At 25.7% G+C, this 20,819-nt stretch overlaps 6 protein-coding genes across 6 annotated transcripts; 1 reads left to right on the top strand and 5 right to left on the bottom strand. All coding sequences in view use genetic code 6, as the record gives it.

The window, feature by feature from the left end:
* Positions 1–8: 8 nt before the first annotated feature.
* SS50377_23205 (Transmembrane domain-containing protein) lies at positions 9–695 on the bottom strand (the record flags this gene model as incomplete). The annotated part of the gene is made up of 1 exon (XM_067907075.1): positions 9–695. The coding sequence occupies one exon, from the start codon at positions 693–695 to the stop codon at positions 9–11; it is 687 nt and encodes a 228-aa protein (XP_067766343.1).
* A 225-nt stretch (positions 696–920) lies between these two features.
* Positions 921–6,257, bottom strand: SS50377_23206 (uncharacterized protein; the record flags this gene model as incomplete). Its single annotated transcript, XM_067907076.1, has 1 exon — positions 921–6,257. One exon carries the CDS (start codon positions 6,255–6,257, stop codon positions 921–923), a length of 5,337 nt encoding a protein of 1,778 aa, XP_067766344.1.
* Positions 6,258–6,499: 242 nt separating this feature from the next.
* Positions 6,500–6,985, bottom strand: SS50377_23207 (Acetyltransferase, GNAT family; the record flags this gene model as incomplete). Its single annotated transcript, XM_067907077.1, has 1 exon — positions 6,500–6,985. One exon carries the CDS (start codon positions 6,983–6,985, stop codon positions 6,500–6,502), a length of 486 nt encoding a protein of 161 aa, XP_067766345.1.
* Positions 6,986–7,538: 553 nt separating this feature from the next.
* SS50377_23208 (Kinase, ULK) lies at positions 7,539–11,720 on the bottom strand (the record flags this gene model as incomplete). Its single annotated transcript, XM_067907078.1, has 1 exon — positions 7,539–11,720. One exon carries the CDS (start codon positions 11,718–11,720, stop codon positions 7,539–7,541), a length of 4,182 nt encoding a protein of 1,393 aa, XP_067766346.1.
* Positions 11,721–11,779: 59 nt separating this feature from the next.
* Positions 11,780–14,635, top strand: SS50377_23209 (uncharacterized protein; the record flags this gene model as incomplete). The annotated part of the gene is made up of 1 exon (XM_067907079.1): positions 11,780–14,635. One exon carries the CDS (start codon positions 11,780–11,782, stop codon positions 14,633–14,635), a length of 2,856 nt encoding a protein of 951 aa, XP_067766347.1.
* A 25-nt stretch (positions 14,636–14,660) lies between these two features.
* SS50377_23210 (Kinase, ULK) lies at positions 14,661–20,075 on the bottom strand (the record flags this gene model as incomplete). Its single annotated transcript, XM_067907080.1, has 1 exon — positions 14,661–20,075. The coding sequence occupies one exon, from the start codon at positions 20,073–20,075 to the stop codon at positions 14,661–14,663; it is 5,415 nt and encodes a 1,804-aa protein (XP_067766348.1).
* Positions 20,076–20,819: the final 744 nt, after the last annotated feature.

The following is a 20,819-nucleotide window of genomic DNA, read 5'->3' on the forward strand; positions in this document are numbered from 1 at the left end:
AATTAAAATCAGTTCTTACCTTTTTCTTTCCTCAGTAATTTCATCTATTTCTTAATGGCACTATTTTCTACAACAACAGTATATTTAAAATCTGAGTCGCGGATATAGACAACTAATTTGCGTTCACCAAATTTTGAGCAAGAAAATGTAGCAACGATCATTGCGACAAAAAATTATAGAAGAAAGCTATAACCTCCACAATATAATAATATTGTGTTGAGAGTTGAGTTACTTTGTAAGTTTTTCACAAAATTATTATTTAATAATGTTTTTAATACTTCTTAAAGCTAATTTATTTAATCCACTGATCCAATAAGAATTTATAAATAGTGAAAAGATTCTTCCAAATGAGTTATAAAATAAAGAATTCCAGAGAAAAATGAAAGAAGAAATGTAATGAAATGTAATATAGATCCAAAATTGAAAAACTTCAAATTTCTACGTTACCTAATCTACCCTACTATAAATAAAAATAGTAATGAACATGGTAATGACATTATTGTTATTGCTGTAATAGCAGAAGGAGGCATTTATGCTTGATCATTAAATAAATATTCGAAGGCTGGGAACCAATCTTATAATGCCAAAACATAAATCAATAATGATGTAGAAAGAATAATCATACATGGAAAGGCTCCAACTCTATCTAAAGAGGGTATCATTAAAGTAACACGTGTATAAACTGGGTGACTCATTTATAAAGATTGAACTAATTATAATGAACAAATATTAATATATACTTGGTAATATTTAGTTTTTAGTTTTTAAATATTATTAACATAATAAAATTGATTTTAATATACTAAAAATCCAATTATATTTCATCATAATTAAATAATATACTAGATTTACATAAATTTATATAATTATACATAATATTTATTTCTGCGATTAACTTATTATTAGTGTTTAGAATCACTTCAAAATACAAACTTCAGTTAAATACCTTCATCTCTGGTATAATCACCATTAATAGCACGCTAAATGTTATCAGAAAAGCTAGATATATCAGATATTTATCTTCCAGATAATCCTGCTAGTATTGCTATTTTTTCATACTAATCTGCATATGTTAGCAAATAATTTTCTAATACTTAAAGTAGTTATATATTTAATTCACCTATATTAAAATACGTCAATATTGTAGTTAATATGTTAACGAATGGTTCAATGCTAGCTTCATCTATATGTTCATTATTTAATATAAATTAATTAATAATATTAACTGAAAATATAGGTAATAGAGATATGATTGGGCACACCATCTAAATTACACCATTAAATAACTATTTGTTTAATGTTAAGGATCCTTTGGACTAAGAAAAAAAAATAATTTATAAAAAAATTTAATCAAAAGAATAATTCTAGAATAATACTTAACAAAGAGCAAGAAACTAAATAGATTTTAAACACTCATATTCAATCTTTGACACTAAATAATCCATACTTTCCTATTGCAACTAAAAATTAAAGCCGGAATATTAACTTATGTCGATTTGATCTATTAAGCAAAAACTATAAATATAATCTAATTCTTTTTTACTAACAATTTAAACTTTCTATAAAAATTTGTCTAAAGGTAGTGTAAATAAATCTCCAAATTAAAACTATATAAAATCTTAAATAATATATTCATTTTCTTTATTTGTTGTCTTACATAATTATAATTCTGTTTTTAAATCATCTGAAATCTTACAAATTGGTAATATATGTTTCAAAAGATTAGATGAATTTTAATATTCAACTATATTTAATGTAAGTTTTTCAATATTTTATTCTAAACCAGTATTAGATTATATAAGCTTTTAAAGCACTATAAATAATTATAAATCATCAAGATGTATATTAAATCTTAAAATATGATATATTTAATCAATTTATTACTTATTACTTATTAAATTTACCGAATCTTCATCAGCGTTTGTTAAAAAGGCATAAAGCAAGACAATATCTGTAATCTTATCTAAATACTTTAATATTTACTTTTATTATAGAATAAAAATATTCGGTTGTAATATTTTTCCTAAATAAGTAATTATTATATAATAAATATTTAAATCCTAGGATTTTATAAGACAGGGCTAGTTCATATTTTGGCTTATTTGAATTAAACCTGCTTTTACTACAAAAATTTCATTTTAAAGCTGGCATTAAATTTAAGCTAACGAAAGGTCAACTATTCGTTAATAATTTTTACTAATAATATCTTTATTAACAATAAGGTAATAATTAATAATAAGACTCAGCTAATAAAATAAAAAAGTATAAACATCAAAACTTATTAAACAAATTATTTCTATATAATCTAACTATTTTACACTCTAAAAAGTACTTTGTTAATATATTTCTAAAATTCTTAATAAAATATCAAAAAATATAACTTAATAATCGAACGTCTGCTCTTTAAATTCAAGCAGACTTTTCATAAATTTATTTAATAATTCACCATAATTATATTTTTATATATGTATTTATACTAATTAAGGATTGCCCTTTTGGTTAAGAAAATTAACTTAATTTACAAAATATGTTTAAAAACCATAAGATAAATTCTTAGTAAAATATTTCAAATATTTTGGTAGATATTGTACGTTGCTAAAAAATGATCCATAAAATTCTTTATCAGATATACCACATATGTAATTTCTAGAGTGTTATTTAATGATAAAGTCCGCAGTCTTATGCAAAAATAGTTACTCTAAATCATTTATTTCCAAAACACTATCTTACTAACATCTAACATCAAATGTATAACGGTTTTATAGTTAAATCCATAGTAAATTTGATTAAATCTCCTTTCCGAATTAAATAGTATTATTGCTATATGATTGATTAGTAAACGAATATAAAATTTGATAAATACTCTTTTATAGAATTGATGATAATTGATTGCCTTAATATTAATATTTTAAATTAGCATAGTAGCTATTTGAAGGCAGAATAAGTTAGTTTTATATTTGTTAAAATTATAGCGGTAGTATAATTTCATATATTATATGTTAAGCATTGTGCAAACCTAAATATTATCCTTAAGCTGCAAACTCATAAAATCCATTAAATAACCTCATAATTATATTTTTTTTAGTTAAGTTATCAATAAAAGTTGCCTTTTATGAAACTTTCTCTAAAAATAAAGATAATAATTATAGATTATCTTGAAATAAATGTGAGACTAACAAAATCTACTCAATTTATTCTTGCGTTTAAACATTTTATATAATTTGATAAATTATTTAATTTGAAAAAGGTATACTCTTGGTATAAACTTACTTAATAAGTATTAATAACTGTCTTAGTATATTAATTTATTAGAACTATATATATTAACTTGTTAAATATACTATAATGCAAAGCATTCCACTATAATAATTACAAATATCATAAGTTTCTATAATCTATTAAATTGTAGATAAATCAATCTAAATTTTTAATCCTAAAACTTATAGTATAGAAATAATGAAATTAATATGAATTATATTTGTCTCGCAATATTATCCTAAATAAAAGTAAATCTAATCTTCTGTAAAAATTAAATTTAAATTAGAAGCATCAAATTTTGTATTGCATATTAATCCGTTTTACTTGTCAAAAAGCAATTAGAATACTTATTATATTGTAGAATGTGTTATGTTCTGATTCAGTTCCATAATACATTGATTAACTGACAATTACTCAGAGCTTAATTAAACTTAGATATTATCTTCTATGTGAGATAGAGTTTAAATAAATACCTTTAATGATAAAAAATTAACTGATCTTTATAATACATTATTACTTAATATATCTTTTCTTAAATTATCTAAATTATTTAAATAAATTAGCGCTACCATAAAATATGTGAGATGGGGGCTTTCAAAGGAGTTACTAAGGGCTAAATTAAAAATTTCATCTGTTATAACTAATTAAATATTTTACTTGGCCTAGAATAAACTTACGAATAAAAATAATGAGTTCAATCTGTATTATGATAAATCATTAATTATTTTAATTACAATATAATTGAAATTTGAATCTGTAAAATCTGAAAATCTGGCGTTATATTTTAAAAATACTAATATTGAATTAATAATTTCAGTATAAAACTCTTTATTTTAATAAATTTGCGTAGCGTTTGATTCATCTAACAAAAAGATGATGAATGAGAATGTCTATAAAATAATTTATATATCCATGGTTCTATTAAATAAAATTATCGTATTACTAGTTTATTATTAGTTCGAAAAAACCAAGCCATCTTTGATTACAAATTATTATCTTGATAAAGTTGTAGAAGGAATAAAATTAATATAATTAAATTCTTAGGAGCTATATGAATTATCATATTATTCAGTTTCTAACACTGACTAATATTAATACTACTTAGAATCTATCAAAGGCAATAGAAAACATTAAATACATTCTTAAATTTAAATTTAAGATTATATATCAAATTTATTGAAAAGACATTAACTTATGGTAAATTTTATAAAGAGTGTTAAAGCTATACATGCTGAGTATTTACTAAACTATTATAGCAAATTAGATATAACTAGTGCTATATGGAATGGTTTATACTGCTATGGCTAATAAAATGTTAAATAACTATATAAAAAATCAATATTCTCTGAATATTATACTACTGATAACTTTCTTAGTAAAGGCTATGTTGATTAAAGGTACAATTTTTGGATATTATCATCAATTTACTACAAAAATAACAATTACGTCTTGTCTTTATTATTTTTTTCAGATACCATCTAAAATTAAGATAAAAATTCGTCCTCTTAATTGAAACTGTACAAAAGTTACAATACCTATTATAGTTTTAACTGTTATTAAACTTTTTCAAGAACACTTTCTAAATTAATTCCTTCATTTAACTAGTTATCATCATGTTGAAATAACAAAAATTATGTATTTAGTTTATAAGGAAGCTTTTCCTAACAATTTACAGTAAAAAACTGCATACTATAGTTCTGCATTTGAAAAATATCATTTTGAGTAAAATTTGTGACATTAACATCAAACTAAATCTCTTTATTAAAAGTAGATGCTTACATAAACTTGCTTAATATAATATTTTCCTCTTATTGCATCAAGTTATAACACATTTGAGATGTATAAAGCGAAAAATTATAATATTGAACCATGCACCCCAGAACAGCGCCAGTCTGCCTAGGCATCTCGTTTATTAAGTGAAACAAACACCTAACACACAGCGTGAAGAGGCTTCTACCAATTTAGGAGCAGTTCTCCCTGAGCTTGAAGACGAATTTAAGGCCAGGAAACTCCCGGTTCATGTTGTTAAGCCCGCGCTCCAACGCTCTATATTCTTCATCTTTTTTCAAGTTTTTGGATCCATATTTCATCTGAAACACCTCTAGTTACTCCTTGACTTTCTCCAGCCGCCGAACGCTCAAAACAAGCCCTGGTGGCAGCAGAGCGAACCGCAGCGTCTTGGCAGCGAAGTAGCAGGCAGCCTTCGCAGCGCACACGAGAACATCGGCCGTTGCCCCTGAAAGTTTCTGTTGGGCAGAAGCAGCTCCCAAAACCAGCAGAACCACTTGCCAAACAGTGTCAATGACGCCTTTCAGCCGCTCAAACTGCGCAGAAATAAGCGGTTCGCCGCTCTCCACTGGTAGCGGTGGCGGTAAGATCTGCAGGAACTCACCCTACGGCGCTTCGTCGAAACCGACGAAATTCTGGTAGATTTCTGGCCCAATGAGCTTCAGCAGCAGCACCTGCAGCAGCGCGGAGCTCGCGAACTGGCAAAAGGTCAGCTTTTGCAGCGAAGCCTGGAAGTGCACCTTTGCTGCCTTGAGCATGAACGAGGCAATATTGGAGCCGAACGAGAACACAAACTGGTCGTCATGCACGAGCCTTCCCAGCAGGAGGAGCACGAAGTTGATCATCACCTATGATTATGCCGTTGGCATCAGGTCCATCACGTCGTGGAGCGTTGCAACGAGGGGGAATTTGAAGAAGTTCAGACGGATTCCTGTTATAAGCAGCTTCGCTAACGCAATGGGGATTGCATCTAGTGTGGTAAAGGTATCTATTTGTGTGAAGGATTCGTGTGCTCGGTGCTGGTCTACTTTTATATAATAGTACGAAGCTAGCACGTTGAAGAGCTATTCCAGATTTAGGTGCTATTTTATTAGTTTTCGATCATCTGTTGAAATATAGTATTCTAAGAGCTCAAGGAATGAAATTATATCTTAGTGTGGTGTGTTAATTGTTATTTTGTTGATGAGACCTATGATGACTTGTGTGTTCATTTATTTAGTTTGGATATATATAATAATATATTATAAAACAACGTTATAGAATGATTAGGTAGGTTTAATTTTTTGTTGATCATATTTAATGTGTGATATTTAATAGTGGTCTAAGCTGTTATAATATGTACGAAAATAGTGAAATAATTGTTTTATATATAGAAGGTAAGTATTTATCACAAGGATAAAAACTACGTTTTTAACGCTAAAACTTGATTCTAGACAAAATAAATACTATAAATTCACACTCTACGCTATAAGATAATATACGACTCATTATCAGGAGACTCTTTTGCAATTACAAACTTATTTTATTTCCAAAACTAAATTCCTTTATGATTATCAACATCTACCGTAAGAGCAATATACCTAATTGCCAAAAATTATGCAACACCAATGATTATTTCTAACTGTTTAGTTCCAAAACTTTATCCTTAAAATTATTTCATTACATGAAATTCATATATGTATAACCTCTTTGAGCCATACTCTGCAATTAATCTAAACGAAATAAAAGCTTATAGCGAATAAAGAATGAAAGAATTCTTTGAATAAATAAACTTTTTGAATTCACCATATGATACTTTTTTAAATTCTGATACATTGGCATATCCATATTAAATGACTTCATGAATTTAATCACATTTAAAGGAATTTATAATAATATAGTCAGAATCTTAAATCTTATAGGTTACTAGTTTTTAATACAACGATACTAAATATTTCATTAAAATGTTAAACTAAAATATATAGTATAATTAATAAATATGTAATGTAGTGAAAATAATGAAAATTAACTTTAACAGCTTCTTGTTTCTAATTAGTTCATTTTAGATATCTTAGATTAAATAATCTTGAATATTACATTTAATATTAAATAATTTAAGAAACTTTAATTAAAATATTAGTCTTATCCATTTATTTAATCATTTGTGTGTTAATCTGCAACTTATACTCAAATAAAAACTTAATTACAGTTAGTGCACAGTGTTTATCTATAAAATACGGAAGAGTCTATTAAATCTACAAAGTCATTAATCAGTTAATATAGCTCGTTTCGTAAAATGCTAAACGTGTAGTCGATATCTATTTAGGAATATAATAGCTTAATAAAAGATGCATAGATCAAGACTGATACATTAGTTGAGGTATTATAATCTTACTAGTAACAATTTTCATTTTAAATAAAATAAACTTTACTTACACATTCATTATAACTTTATAACTAATATAATTAATCATTTTCATTATTAAGTGATTGAAATATACTTAAATTAAATATCATTTAAACCATTCTTATGGCCAGATTACTGCAATACTATTAGTCCTTATTTAATCTAGTCTAAATTTAGCACGCCCAGTAAGTTTTGCACTCAATTAATCACATACTTAATTAAAATTTTGCCATCCATCTTCTGTTAATTTTGATGCTGTCTATTGCATAATATCGAGTAAGTTTAAAACCAATAAATCCCCTAAATCGTTATTTTTATAAACAGAATTACCAAAGCTCTCAAGTAATGGTATAATCTCTTCGATAGTCTTACTTATTTAAAGATATAAGATGTAATAAGTTAATACCAGCTCTGTTTTGATAATAATTGCATTTCTAGAAGCTAATAATGGCTTTTTCAAATATTATACTATGCTAATTATGCATTCTGATGTCAAATCGGTTAAATCTATGATGAATTTTTTCTTTCTACAAAAATCAGCTAATTTTGTACGATTATTCATTATTTTATCTTGAAAACCTATCTTCAATTGTACTAACAATGTTCTAATAATAGGTAAAAATAAATCTGGCTATTATTTGTAGAAATCAATTCTACCTATTTATTAGAACCAAAAATTAGGATCTTCCATTATAAATTATTCAATAAGATCAGATGCTGGTTTTACTACCGCAGCTGGTCCATTTAATGAATCTATAGCAATTTATTAAAGTTCCTAAACGGGTCCTAATACTTTACAAGCTAAAATACCAATTTTAAGTGCATACTATGCGGCTAAATCTTTTAATATAAAAATATCTTAATACATTGACTTTGACTATATAAAACGAGTCATAACAGTTTTAGCTAGTTCTGTATATTTTTCTACAATTTCTATACTAAAAATTTCTCCTTAAATAAGACCTATTGAGAGATTATCTCCAAGAAGAATGAAATTATCTTGATCTTACTAAAACTATTAGTTAGAGTATATAGATGGAATACAAGGGCCTAATTCTATGAATTTTTATAGAGAATTGTAAATGACTTAAGTCATTTCCGTTCTTAAATATTTAAATATCTTGATAGCAAATTTATTTATTTCTGGATTTTGTTAATTTATTGAAGAAATTTAATAAGGATCTTTAATAAGTGATATAATACTATACCAAATTCCTTTAGTCTTCTTATTTTCTAGTTAATAAAATAAGAACTCTCGAATTTACTTATTCCATGGACTATTCAGATATATTACTGCTAAATTAATAATCTTTGTGACATATTAATAAAAGTTTTCATCTACATGTTCGTAAAAGTTCATAACATCTTTGTGTTCTTAAATTTACGGCAAACATGGTGGTCTTATTCCAAATATAGTATTAGCTAAGCTGAACAATATTGATTCTAATGCCTGAATTTATTTTTAAGTTATCAAAATGGTGTAAGACTAAAAACTTTCTGAGCATAATTTTATTATTACATCTATTCCATGAAAACACTTGGCATAATACTTATGATTAACATAGATTGACGTGATAGCGAAGCTTCTAATTGAAGTTAAATTTAAATCAAAGAAAAATTAAAAGTATGTAACAAGCTATGCAATAGCTTGTAACAAAAATTTATTTTTATATTTAATTCCAGCTCTTTATATCATTTCATCTAATTTAGATTCGAATTTTACATCCTAAATTTGTAAAATTCTAAATAATTTCGTATTTCCAGCATTCATTGGATTTTTAAGTATTGGTTCTAAAAACTCATCTGTCATTAATATTGATGAAAGAAGTATTGCAACACATGCTAATAAAGAGTCATCTTGTGCAGGAAATTACTACAAATTTAAAATTCTATAAATATTTTGTGTGATAAATGATTCTGTTCGTTTAGTTTTTCTATTATTTATAATAAACTTCTAATTTACAATATCAAATACAGAGAAATGTTCTAGCAGCAAACATTGCTGTAGAGCATGTAATATATTTCTAGTTGATGAAATATCATGCATTACTCTTGGAAAATCAAAATACGATGGGGTGATTTAATTAAAATCTATAAATTTTGCCAGTCTAAGATCTGTTAATAATACCATCGCTTAGCTAGCTCTAAAAGTGCAATTATCAAATAATTTATTTATTAGAGAGCCTCCTATTTATTTTAATTGTGTGACAAAATTATCCTCATGCGTTGCCATGAATATATTTAATGAAACAGTTAAGAAGTCAGTATAATTAATCACCGAGAAAATATTAAATATAAGTAATTCCTATTCCAATAACATAATCGTAAGTTAAATATTATTTTAGCAAAAATTATAATAAACAATACATTTACTTAAATGCTATATTATTTACTTTTTATCTAACTAGTTGAGATCAATATTCCGCAACTTAGTATCAATCTCAGATATAAATTCATTATGTGTATGAATTAAATTTACTCCAAAGAGAACTTAATACTAATCTACTGTGAACGCACCTACCTAAATGAAATGATATATTATCGTAATAAATTCACAATACAGAGTTAATCCAGTAAGTGTTTAAAGATATAACTTATGTGTGATAAATAATTAAAATAATTCTTAGAATGGTTATAATTTGTTAGTTTAAAATAATTAAATAAGCTAACTTCTTTAGTCAAAAAGCAAAACAGTCATACATGCCATAATCCTGTCTAAAATATCTGGTTAAATTAGCTCATCAGAATTAATACGAGAATCATTCGCTATATTTAATTTCTTTGACTATGCACATTTAATGATTTCAACTATATGAACTAATAATTTGAATAAATTTTATTAATCTTAGTAAATATCTTATAATCTATCAATATTATCCTTTAAAATAATTTCTAATTATTACAAAAATTGCTCAACTTTTAGTGATAATAATTTTTAAATATTTAGTTGTTTGATAAGTTGCACATCTTTTTATATATCAATAGCTATTAATGGTTATAACTTAAACTATTATTTATTTCTACCTATAATAATAGCTGATACCTATCCTGCCCACGTACTAATAAATAAATCGTGATTAAACTTGTTACCTTATACAGAATTTTTTAATTATTAATAGTACTCATCAGTTTAATTAACCAAATATTTCAATTATGATTACTTTTTTATTTATTTTACAGTCATATCTGCTCCCTAAGAAAATTCTTAATCCGAATTAGCAGCATCTTTTTAATCTTATGCAGATTGTAGTAATTGTTTTTATTTCTATAAAGCCATTAAAATATTGGCGTCATTATTCTGTGTATGTATTACAGCTTCACTTTCTACTATAACTTTACCTTTTTTATCGAATTATAAATTAATATAGTCTTCACCAAAGACTTTATCTTTACATAATTATATAAGTAAAAGTACATAAGACGGTTGATTTTATTCTTTAATTAATAATTACTCTCCAAATGTATTAAAAAATCTAAATTTTTATAAATCTGACCATGAACCTCGCTAAAATGGAACTGGTTATAAGAGCATAAATATAAGTTCATAAAATTCTTATGGTAATTATTACTGAGAATCCAAAGGTGGAATATTTTACTTGAGATGCTCTTTACCAACACTCAAAACTTTCTATGCATACTATACATAGTCTCCCTCGTCTAAATCTTAAAATGGAAAGCGATTAAAAGCTAAGAAATATAGAGAGCATCCTAATGAATAGAAATCTGAAGCATAAGAATAAATACCATCTTTAAGTAAAGTTTCAGGGGCTCTATGCATATAACCACATTTACGTATTGATCTTTCTATATCATCGGTATCCAGAGGCTTACTTTTTGATATAGTACATGCTGATTCGAATTCAAATAATTTCAATACTCCATTCTGGTTAAGTAAAATATTTTATGGACATAAGTCATTATACAGAATTTGATTTTAATGTAAATAAGATAATGCATCTCTTAGATCTGCAGAAAATATTGCAATCGAGTTTATTGGTAAAACTTTATCTTTTAAAATAAGCTTTTGCAACGTATATGGTTAGCAGAGCTCTGTAACTAGAGTGACACCGGTATTAGTTTAAAAATACGAAATAATACTTATTATATTCGGATGCTACAATTAATTTAATATGTGCACCTAATGTTTTATGGACTATGCTACTACTGGAACTGATGTATTGAACTCATGAGCTGCTTGAAATACAAGTGATCCATGTTAACGTACCCGAAATATTTTAGAGCCTGAATTTCCTATCCCTAATTCCTCATAGATTTTATAGTTCTGCATTTTTAAAATTCAGATAATTATATTGAAACACTATAATTAATTCCCTTTCAAATTTTAAAATGGATTTATCAAAATATCAGACTAAATAGCAAAATCATCAATTCCCATCTGTATCAGAATTATTTTAAGATATTGAATCGATAAATAACTATCTAGTGTAGGCATTCAGATCTTAAGATGGACCTGTTTTATAATCTTTATCAAGAGATTTTTTAAGACTAAAAACTTAATTTTAAGCATTATAAAGGATTAAACATATCAATGGTACCTATGAAGAATTATTTGTTAAAAATGGTAGAGCAGCACTTCAAGCTTTATTGAAAAATTGTATATTTGATATATGGAACGATGTCACAGAAGCAGCATACTTAAACTTTTGTGTTGAGTACTATTAGAGATGTGATAAATCTTTACTTATGAATAAATATCGTCAGATCGACACAAACTAAGAATTTAGATTTTTCTTTTAATCTGATAATGGTATCGATGCTAATTTAAGTTTGTTTATTACAATATCTTTATTATAACTTAACGATAATAATGATATTGAAATGTTTTTAGAAGGGTAGTATAGAGAAATTTCTCCAAAAAAGAGTAATATTGATATTAAAAATACACAACTTGAGTCAAAAAGTGACTTAAGATTTTAATAAATTTAATCTAGTTCCGCACCTAAATAATCTAGCTAAATATATAGCCAGATTCAAAATAGACTTAATTCTTCTTAGAATTAATAGGATTAAACATATTTATAAAAATAGTTAGATATGCTAAGAGAAGAGCAGTAATAAATAGTTATATCTGCTACAGAAAAAATTGACAAATATAAATAAAAATTAGGATAATATAGATCTCTTGAGAAAGAATTATCTAGTAAATTAGGTATTACTGAGACATAAAATGCAGTTCTTAAAGAAGAATTAGCAGGTAAAAATTAAAGAATATCGTAATTATAGAACAATTTAAATGAAATTGAAAGTAATTTTTAAATGAAATAATAAAATAATTTTTAAATAACATCAGACTATGAAAGATTAAAATCAGAAAATGAAAGATATATGGTAGACGTAAAAATATACTAAGAGAGAGCTGAATCAGCATAGCATTAACTGAAGGAATGTTCATAAGAACTACAGTCACTAAGACCATTATTACTGAAATCCTAATCGGAGGCTTCTATATCATAACATTTAAGGTAGAAACTTGTGGAAATGAATAATGAAAATGCTGACTTAGTGTAAAAATATAACTCTATTGTTGAGCAAGTTAAATAGCTTATCTAATAGTAAAAACTTATTTAGTAAGATAAATAAATTGCTGAGTAACAGGTTAGTAATTTTTTGAATGATTAAAAATAGTCTTCGTAAATTCTGTAATAAAATAGTGAATATTAAAATCAAATAATTATCCTTTAAGGATAAGTTTAAAGCCTTAAGGAATAGTTATAGGTTACTAAAAATAAGTTATCTTAGTAAGATTATACTACTGAGATCTAAGAAAAATCCGAATAGTTATCATAAAAACTTACAGAAAATCTGAAATTAAAAGAAAGAGTAGCAGTATTTGAGGCTTAAATTCAAAGTAAATAAATAGAAATCTAGGAGTTAACATATAATGATAATTAGAAATAGTAATCAATGATATAAGAGATATAGTCATTATAACAAAAACTTTAAGATATTTAAAATGATATTGAATCGACCTAATTCTACAAAACTTAAATTTCTCAAATGAAAACTGAAATTTCATCATTTTAAAGTTAAGTTTAATAAAAGAGTTAATTACTTGACGATAAAAACGAAGACATAGGTAAGTTGAAATTATAAATTTAAGCCCTAACCGCAGATGCTGCTATGTAATCTAAAGCATCTGAACTCTAGGATATAATACGTAAATTGAAAGAATAAATTAATTAATTGGAAAATGAGAACACAGACATATAAAAAGCCACTAGAAAATTAGAAATAGAAGTCATCTCTTCTAAGGGTATTATTGAATAATACGAGTAACTTAAGACAGAATATACTGAAAAATGTGCATAGGTCAATAAGTAATAATCATAAATTTAAGAATTGAAACAATAATCCGACTAAAAAACTTCTGATATTGAATTGTTAACAAAACAACTTGATTTAGGGAAAGAGTAACTTTAATAACTTACAGAATAATTTAATGCAATATAAGAGTCTTAGGAGACTGATTTACTTACATCTACTAATGCTTCTGCTATGGAGTAGCAACTACAAGAAAAAGATGATATCATAAGAGATTTAAGAGATGTAGCGTCCTAGTATTAAAATCAGGCCCATGCTCTCTAAGATCAGTTAAATAATTCGGTTTCACATGATCGAGTAACTTAACTTCTGGAGTAAACTGAAAAATTAACATTCAAAATAAAAGATTTAGAGTCTGAAAACTCAGAATTAAAGAAAAACTCTTAAGATACCGATTATTTTGGGCATTCGCTTAATCCGACATAAAGAGAAATATAACTTGAAAAAGAAAATAAATCACTTAAAAATTAACTTGAGACCTACGAATTTTCAGGACTGCAAGCAACATAAAATTCCTGCTTTAATTGTAGTTAGCTAAAATAGCAAATAGAAATGAAAACACACGAAATTGAAAATATTAAAGACGAATTGGACTCCACAGCATAAGAACTCGAAATGTTGAGAGATTTCAGACTCAAAGAACTAGAGAATGAAATCGCATCACTTAAAATGAATAGTAAATCTGGAGGAGATGATATGATTAGATTAAAGCTCTAGCATTTAGTAGAAGATGAAATTGACGGTTTAGGCGGCCTAGATTACCTTGATGACGAATTTATGACTTACCAAGGCGACAAACCAAAGAAAAATTAAGAAGTTGAGAGAATTAAAAACAAAATTAAAGCGCTAATTGATATGTGATAACTTTTAAATTGTATAAAATACGTCACTTTCTAGAATCGCCTATCTGCTTAACCACAGGAACATTCTAATACCCCTACATTCTACGCACCAAATCGTCAACCAGGTTATCCTCTAAAACGGCATTTTTGATCAGAACGGCAAGCCCGTCAAAGAACGCAAAATTGCTAGAATTCGGTTTGTCAATAGTCTTAAAAAGCTCTACAACTACGTTTTCGAGCCCGATTTTCTTCAGATCCGAGAACAAAAATCTGCTCAGAGAGCTAATCGCCAAAAGGGCAGAATAGCGCAAATCCAGATCGTTGAAGCTAGAAAGTGCAAAATTCTTCATTTTGTCCAAAATCACGATGAACTTTTGCGAGAACTAATTCTCGTGCAAATTCAGGTAGTTGATGAAGAAAAAAACCTGCAAAATAACCTGCTTATCAGGCTGCTCTTAATTCAGAATTTTAATTGCGTTTTCCACTCCTAATTGCTAAATTTCGACCTCCGGAAGCACGAATTTGCAAAAATTTCCTAGCAAATTGAACAACACGAAATGCAGGTTTTTGTGCTCAAAAAGGTCCTTTAACTGATTAAAATCGAGCACAGATTTCAGGTAATTCGAGTAAAATAAATCGATTCGTGCGATTTGCGCGATCAGTGAAAGGTACTCCGTAATGGCCAAATTCTTCAGTTTGCTGTCTTGAATTTGCAGCATAAAGTTTTTGTAATCACTTAAAAGCGCACCAGAAAACGTGAACTAATTTGCGAATGTTGTGCTAATTGCGGCCAATGGCGACCGCGTGAAAATTGACGTCAGCGTCAGGGAGTATTATAGTGATTTTTAGCTCTTGAAATACTGATTTGCGTGCAGAAGCGATTCCGGGAGTGAGTATTCTAAAAGGATTAACGGGAGCAGATTTTGGTCATCGAAGATTTTCTCTGTCGAAATAATCGTTTTAATGATCAGCATAAATAAGTTTTCTGTGTTGGTTTGGCCTCCTAAATACAATGCTGGCATTATAATTTAGGCTGCTATGGCTTGTTTCGAAATTGAAAGACATAGAATTCTCAGGGCTTCTATTAAGGCAAAAGAGCTTGATAAATCTGATGTATATTCATATTTGTACTTGATTTAATTTTAAGTGTAATGATTTACTATGTTTTCAACGATTTTGGCTAAGAACAAAACTGATTAAGGCGAAAATAAATGATCCCAGTGATAAAATACAAACTAATAATTTCTATTAGATTGTATTTTGTGTAAGCGATCTATGATGGCAGCAAATGGTGAGTCTTAATAAGTGCTGTTATTTAAATTATAAAGACATGTGGGACATGATGCTGCAGCGCAAACTAATTGGTGCTGACGAGATTAACCACTTTTGATAGTTAAATGTAACGGTGGAGCAAATGAAGATTGTACAGCTTATTTAATAGAGTTATTAAATTGCAAATTAGATATAACTAATACCTTATTTAAAAGATTAAAGTAATTCTAAACAGTGCATGGAATAAGCATCAAAAACTAAAATATACAATCTAAATACCCAGCATTAGTAGGCTAAGTGGATATTGACGACATAAGGGGTTACTCTACAATAAATGTATCTATTAACTTTTCCAAACTTAATAATACTAAGGTAACTATTTCATCATATTTACTATCTAATGGAAATTTAAGATCTAAAAGAGTATTCAAAAACTTAACTGCACGTAATACAACCCCAAAAGGGAAATTATTTTCATAAATTTCATTTAATATTGGTAAAACAATTCTAGTTCCTGTTGATAACTAGAAATAAGGGTATTTAAATAACTCATCTTTTGCTGATATTATTTAACCAGATTCTAAATCTTTAGCAAAATTAAGTATATAATTCATCTAAACGTCAAATTTTTCATTTGAATTTTCAAATTAAATAGCGATTGCTTTAACATAAACTATTACTCTACCTAATAAATGATTAATAATAACACTATTTTATAGTGATTCTTACCCCATAAATGTCATAATAGATTCAGAATCTTATTCTATAACCTTAAATGCTTGCGCTGGACAACACTTGATTATGTCCGTAACTATTAAAAGTCTTAACTCTTCTTCTCGTGCTGAGGCTGGTATCCAATATATGGAAGAAATTAATAAAGTAAGATACGAAATTGTTAAGCCTCCTTAACTATATTAAGATAATATCATTAATTTACACATTTCTACATTATTATTGATCATGAAACTAACCACCTATAGGTATTTTACACGAACTTCTGTATTACCTTCATATAAGCTTAATTAATATTCATCAATATTCTCCTAACCTTATTTAATACACTAATGAGGTGCACCTTAATAAAGAAAATCTATCTATAATAACTTAAAATCTACCACTGAATGCATATTAACACTTACAGTAAGGACTTTACTGAATATTTTATATCCTGATAAATCTTAATAAATTACACCGCCGACTAAAGTTTAACTGATTATATATTACAAATCCTTTTATTAACTAAAATGAGTAGATAGTAGTATTTTAGATAATGAATAAATATTATTACCATGAAGGCCATTTTATTAATAGCTTGATGAAAGTGGTAGATGTAAATTTTTCAAATTTTCAAATGCTGATACTAGTTATGGATGTGTTAGTATCTAATGTCCTCTAAAAGGAATTTCTTTTTCTTATAGATTATTACAATAATCTTTCAAATAATTTAAAGTAATACCATCATCGTTTATAACAAATTATTTTTAAGTTTACTAATCATTTGTATACATATTTAACCAATAGGTTGGGAATGGATCCATTTATAAATGATAGCAATGTGGCAACAAATGAATAGTATCAGAGTAAAATATTGACGATAGTAGCTGTATAGATAATTATTCAAAATCCTTAAAGAAATGATTTTATGTATTTTTCATAGCTTTTTCTATATCAGACTCTGTTTAAAAATACTACAATGCTGGGACTTATTTAAGGAAAAGAAATGGTAATATAGAAAAAACAAATTTTAAAAAATATTTTTAATTTTCAAACATCTTTTTTAATGGTAAGTTGTTATCCTCAAAAATCGCTTTCTATAATTAATACGGTTTTTTATATTTTTACAGAAGTTGTTGAATATCTTATATAAAATCAAATTCTTACACATCTAACATAGTAAAATCTCTTTTTAAGTAAAATAGTTATGGGATATCCATTTTTCGTTATATAAGCAATGGCAATATAATTTAATAATCTAATATCATTGACTAAAACATCTGAGCAAAATTTTTCTAGATAGTCAAGTTATCAAAATCTGTAAAATTATTATTTTAACTTAAACCAATAAATACTGATCTATATAATTCTGGAGTAATTAAATCGAGGTTTTTTTCATCGACAACCTATTAATCTTAAGAATAGAATTTTAAAATACAGTTTTCCAAATAAGTATTATATAATTAGTCAACTCCACTAATTAATGTTGATTTTCCTTACATATTATAAACATTTTTAAAATAATCAAATAATAATGAAGATGTTTTAGCTAGATGATCGTGATAATGAACAATAAGTTTATAAATAACAACTAATATAAAGTCTTATTTCTCAGGTTTTAAGATGAGGTTTTAGAAATAGTAATCAGCTTGTTATGACTTGTCATAGAAATTGAAGTACTCTGGTAATTTAGGTTTTCCTTACTATTATAGCATCAAACTTTATATTTCTAGTATACTAGTATCATAGTTTATTTCTTTTTCCTTCTCAGAATTACTTTTTTATATTTATACTACTTTATTTGGATGTTTTAAAAATGGAACATAACTTATTAAAATAAGTTAAGAAAAACTAAATAAACTATCACATGCTGTAATTAAGATATTTATCAAATGTCCACGCAATATTTTATTCTCTTCTTGATGAGATCCCTCTGGTAAAAGTTATTATAAAATACTAATTAAAATTTCAAATGCATCAACTAAATGCTTTTCTTTAGAAAGTTGATTAATAAGATTTGATTAATTATGAGCAGATGGTGTAAATTTTATTTTTTCCAATTAGCTAAAAGGTAATTAAACTTAATATGAAGAGAATAACATTTCATTGGGGAAACAAACTTCTTTAGCATTTAATAGTGGTACTTCAAATGAACATTATGCGCCAAAAATAAAACACAAGCATCTTACTAAAGAAATTACCTAATATATCTGATCCGATGCTAACTACTAATGCCTATACTATGCTAAACAAATAACTATTTTTAAAAAGAATCCTGGAGACATAACTAGGCAATGCATTAAAAAATCTATCTTTGTTTACCAATACGGTTATCCTTTCGTTGCATTTAGTTATCCATAATCTATTTTTAAATACTAATCAGTATCTGCTATATCCTTTAAAATATGCTATGAAAAAATTGAATCAATATCATATGGATTGTTCATTGAATCCACAAACATTTAAAAAAGTGGAAATTCTACATAAATTTCGTTGTTTAATTCTTTAATATTTTCCTTCCATGATTTGTATATCACATTTGCAAATAAATTGACTTGATTTTCTTCAGCTTAATCATAAATAAGTATATCTAGATTAACACTAGCAACTTATAGCTCTCTTTCACTATACCAATCCCGTTATAGCTGAACTTCATTCATATTTTTAACAAGCAATAAATTAGGACTATTATCATTTAAAAATGGATGTTAAAGTAATTTTTCTGCTGTATATCGTTTCTCTGGGTTTTTCCTTAGCATATGTTCAATAAAATTATAAAAAACGGGATATTCCTTAAAAATACTATACTTCTCAAATGGAGCTTTTAAATTATCTGATTATAGAATTCCTAACAATTATATAAAATCTTTTGCTAAAAATGGAGCTTTTCCTGCAGCAAGCTCGAAAAGCATAATTCCAAGGCTCCAAATATCACTTTTACTATTATATGCTTAGTTTTTAGCTATTTCTGGTGCTAAATAAATTGGAGAACCTTTAATAGAATGTAAGTTCATTGTCTACATCGACATTTACCTTGCAAATCCAAAATCGCATAATTTACATTTTCCATCAATTGTAATTAAAACATTCTGAGGTTTAATATCTCTGTGAACTACTCTTAGCTAATGCAATTAATTAATAACTGACACTATTTGGTAGGATATTAACTATATTTACTCAATTGGGAGAGATTTCTCCTAACAAATTTCAAAAAGGTCTGTTTGTGCTAGTTCTGTTACTATGCAAATATTATTATCTTCCTCAAAAGACTCAAAAAATTTGATAATATTTGGATGCTGGATAGTTTTAAGTAGATCTATTTCTTTTTAAAGCTACTCTAAATCTTATTGTGTTTTACCATACATTGAAATAATTTTTAGCGCTACAAACTATCCTGTGTTCTTCATTCTACATTTATATACAACACCAAATGATCCTCTGCCAATCTACTAAAGTTGCTCGTACTTATTCATAATTTGACAAACTAACTTAATTATATATGTATAATAAATATTATTAATATTGAATATTATTATTATTATTATTATTATTATTATTATTATTATTATTATTATTTATTATTATTATTATTATTATTATTATTATTATTATTATTATTATTATTATTATTATTATTATTTTATTATTATTATTATTATTATTATTATTATTATTATTATTATTATTATTATTATTATTATTATTATTATTATTATTATTATTATTATTATTATTATTATTATTATTATTATTATTATTATTATTATTATTATTATTATTATTATTATTATTATTATTATTATTATTATTATTATTATTATTATTATTATTATTATTATTATTATTATTATTATTATTATTATTATTATTATTATTATTATTATTATTATTATTATTATTATTATTATTATATTATTATTATTATTATTATTATTATTATTATTATTATTATTATTATTATTATTATTATTATTATTATTATTATTATTATTATTATTTATTATTATTATTATTATTATTATTATTATTATTATTATTATTATTATTATTATTATTATTATTATTATTATTATTATTATTATTATTATTATTATTATTATTATTATTATTATTATTATTATTATTATTATTATTATTATTATTATTATTATTATTATTATTATTATTATTATTATTATTATTATTATTATTATTATTATTATTATTATTATTATTTT

This window comes from Spironucleus salmonicida, chromosome 3 (genome assembly GCF_000497125.1).
Source record: "Spironucleus salmonicida strain ATCC 50377 chromosome 3, whole genome shotgun sequence".
Lineage (NCBI taxonomy): Eukaryota > Fornicata > Diplomonadida > Hexamitidae > Spironucleus > Spironucleus salmonicida.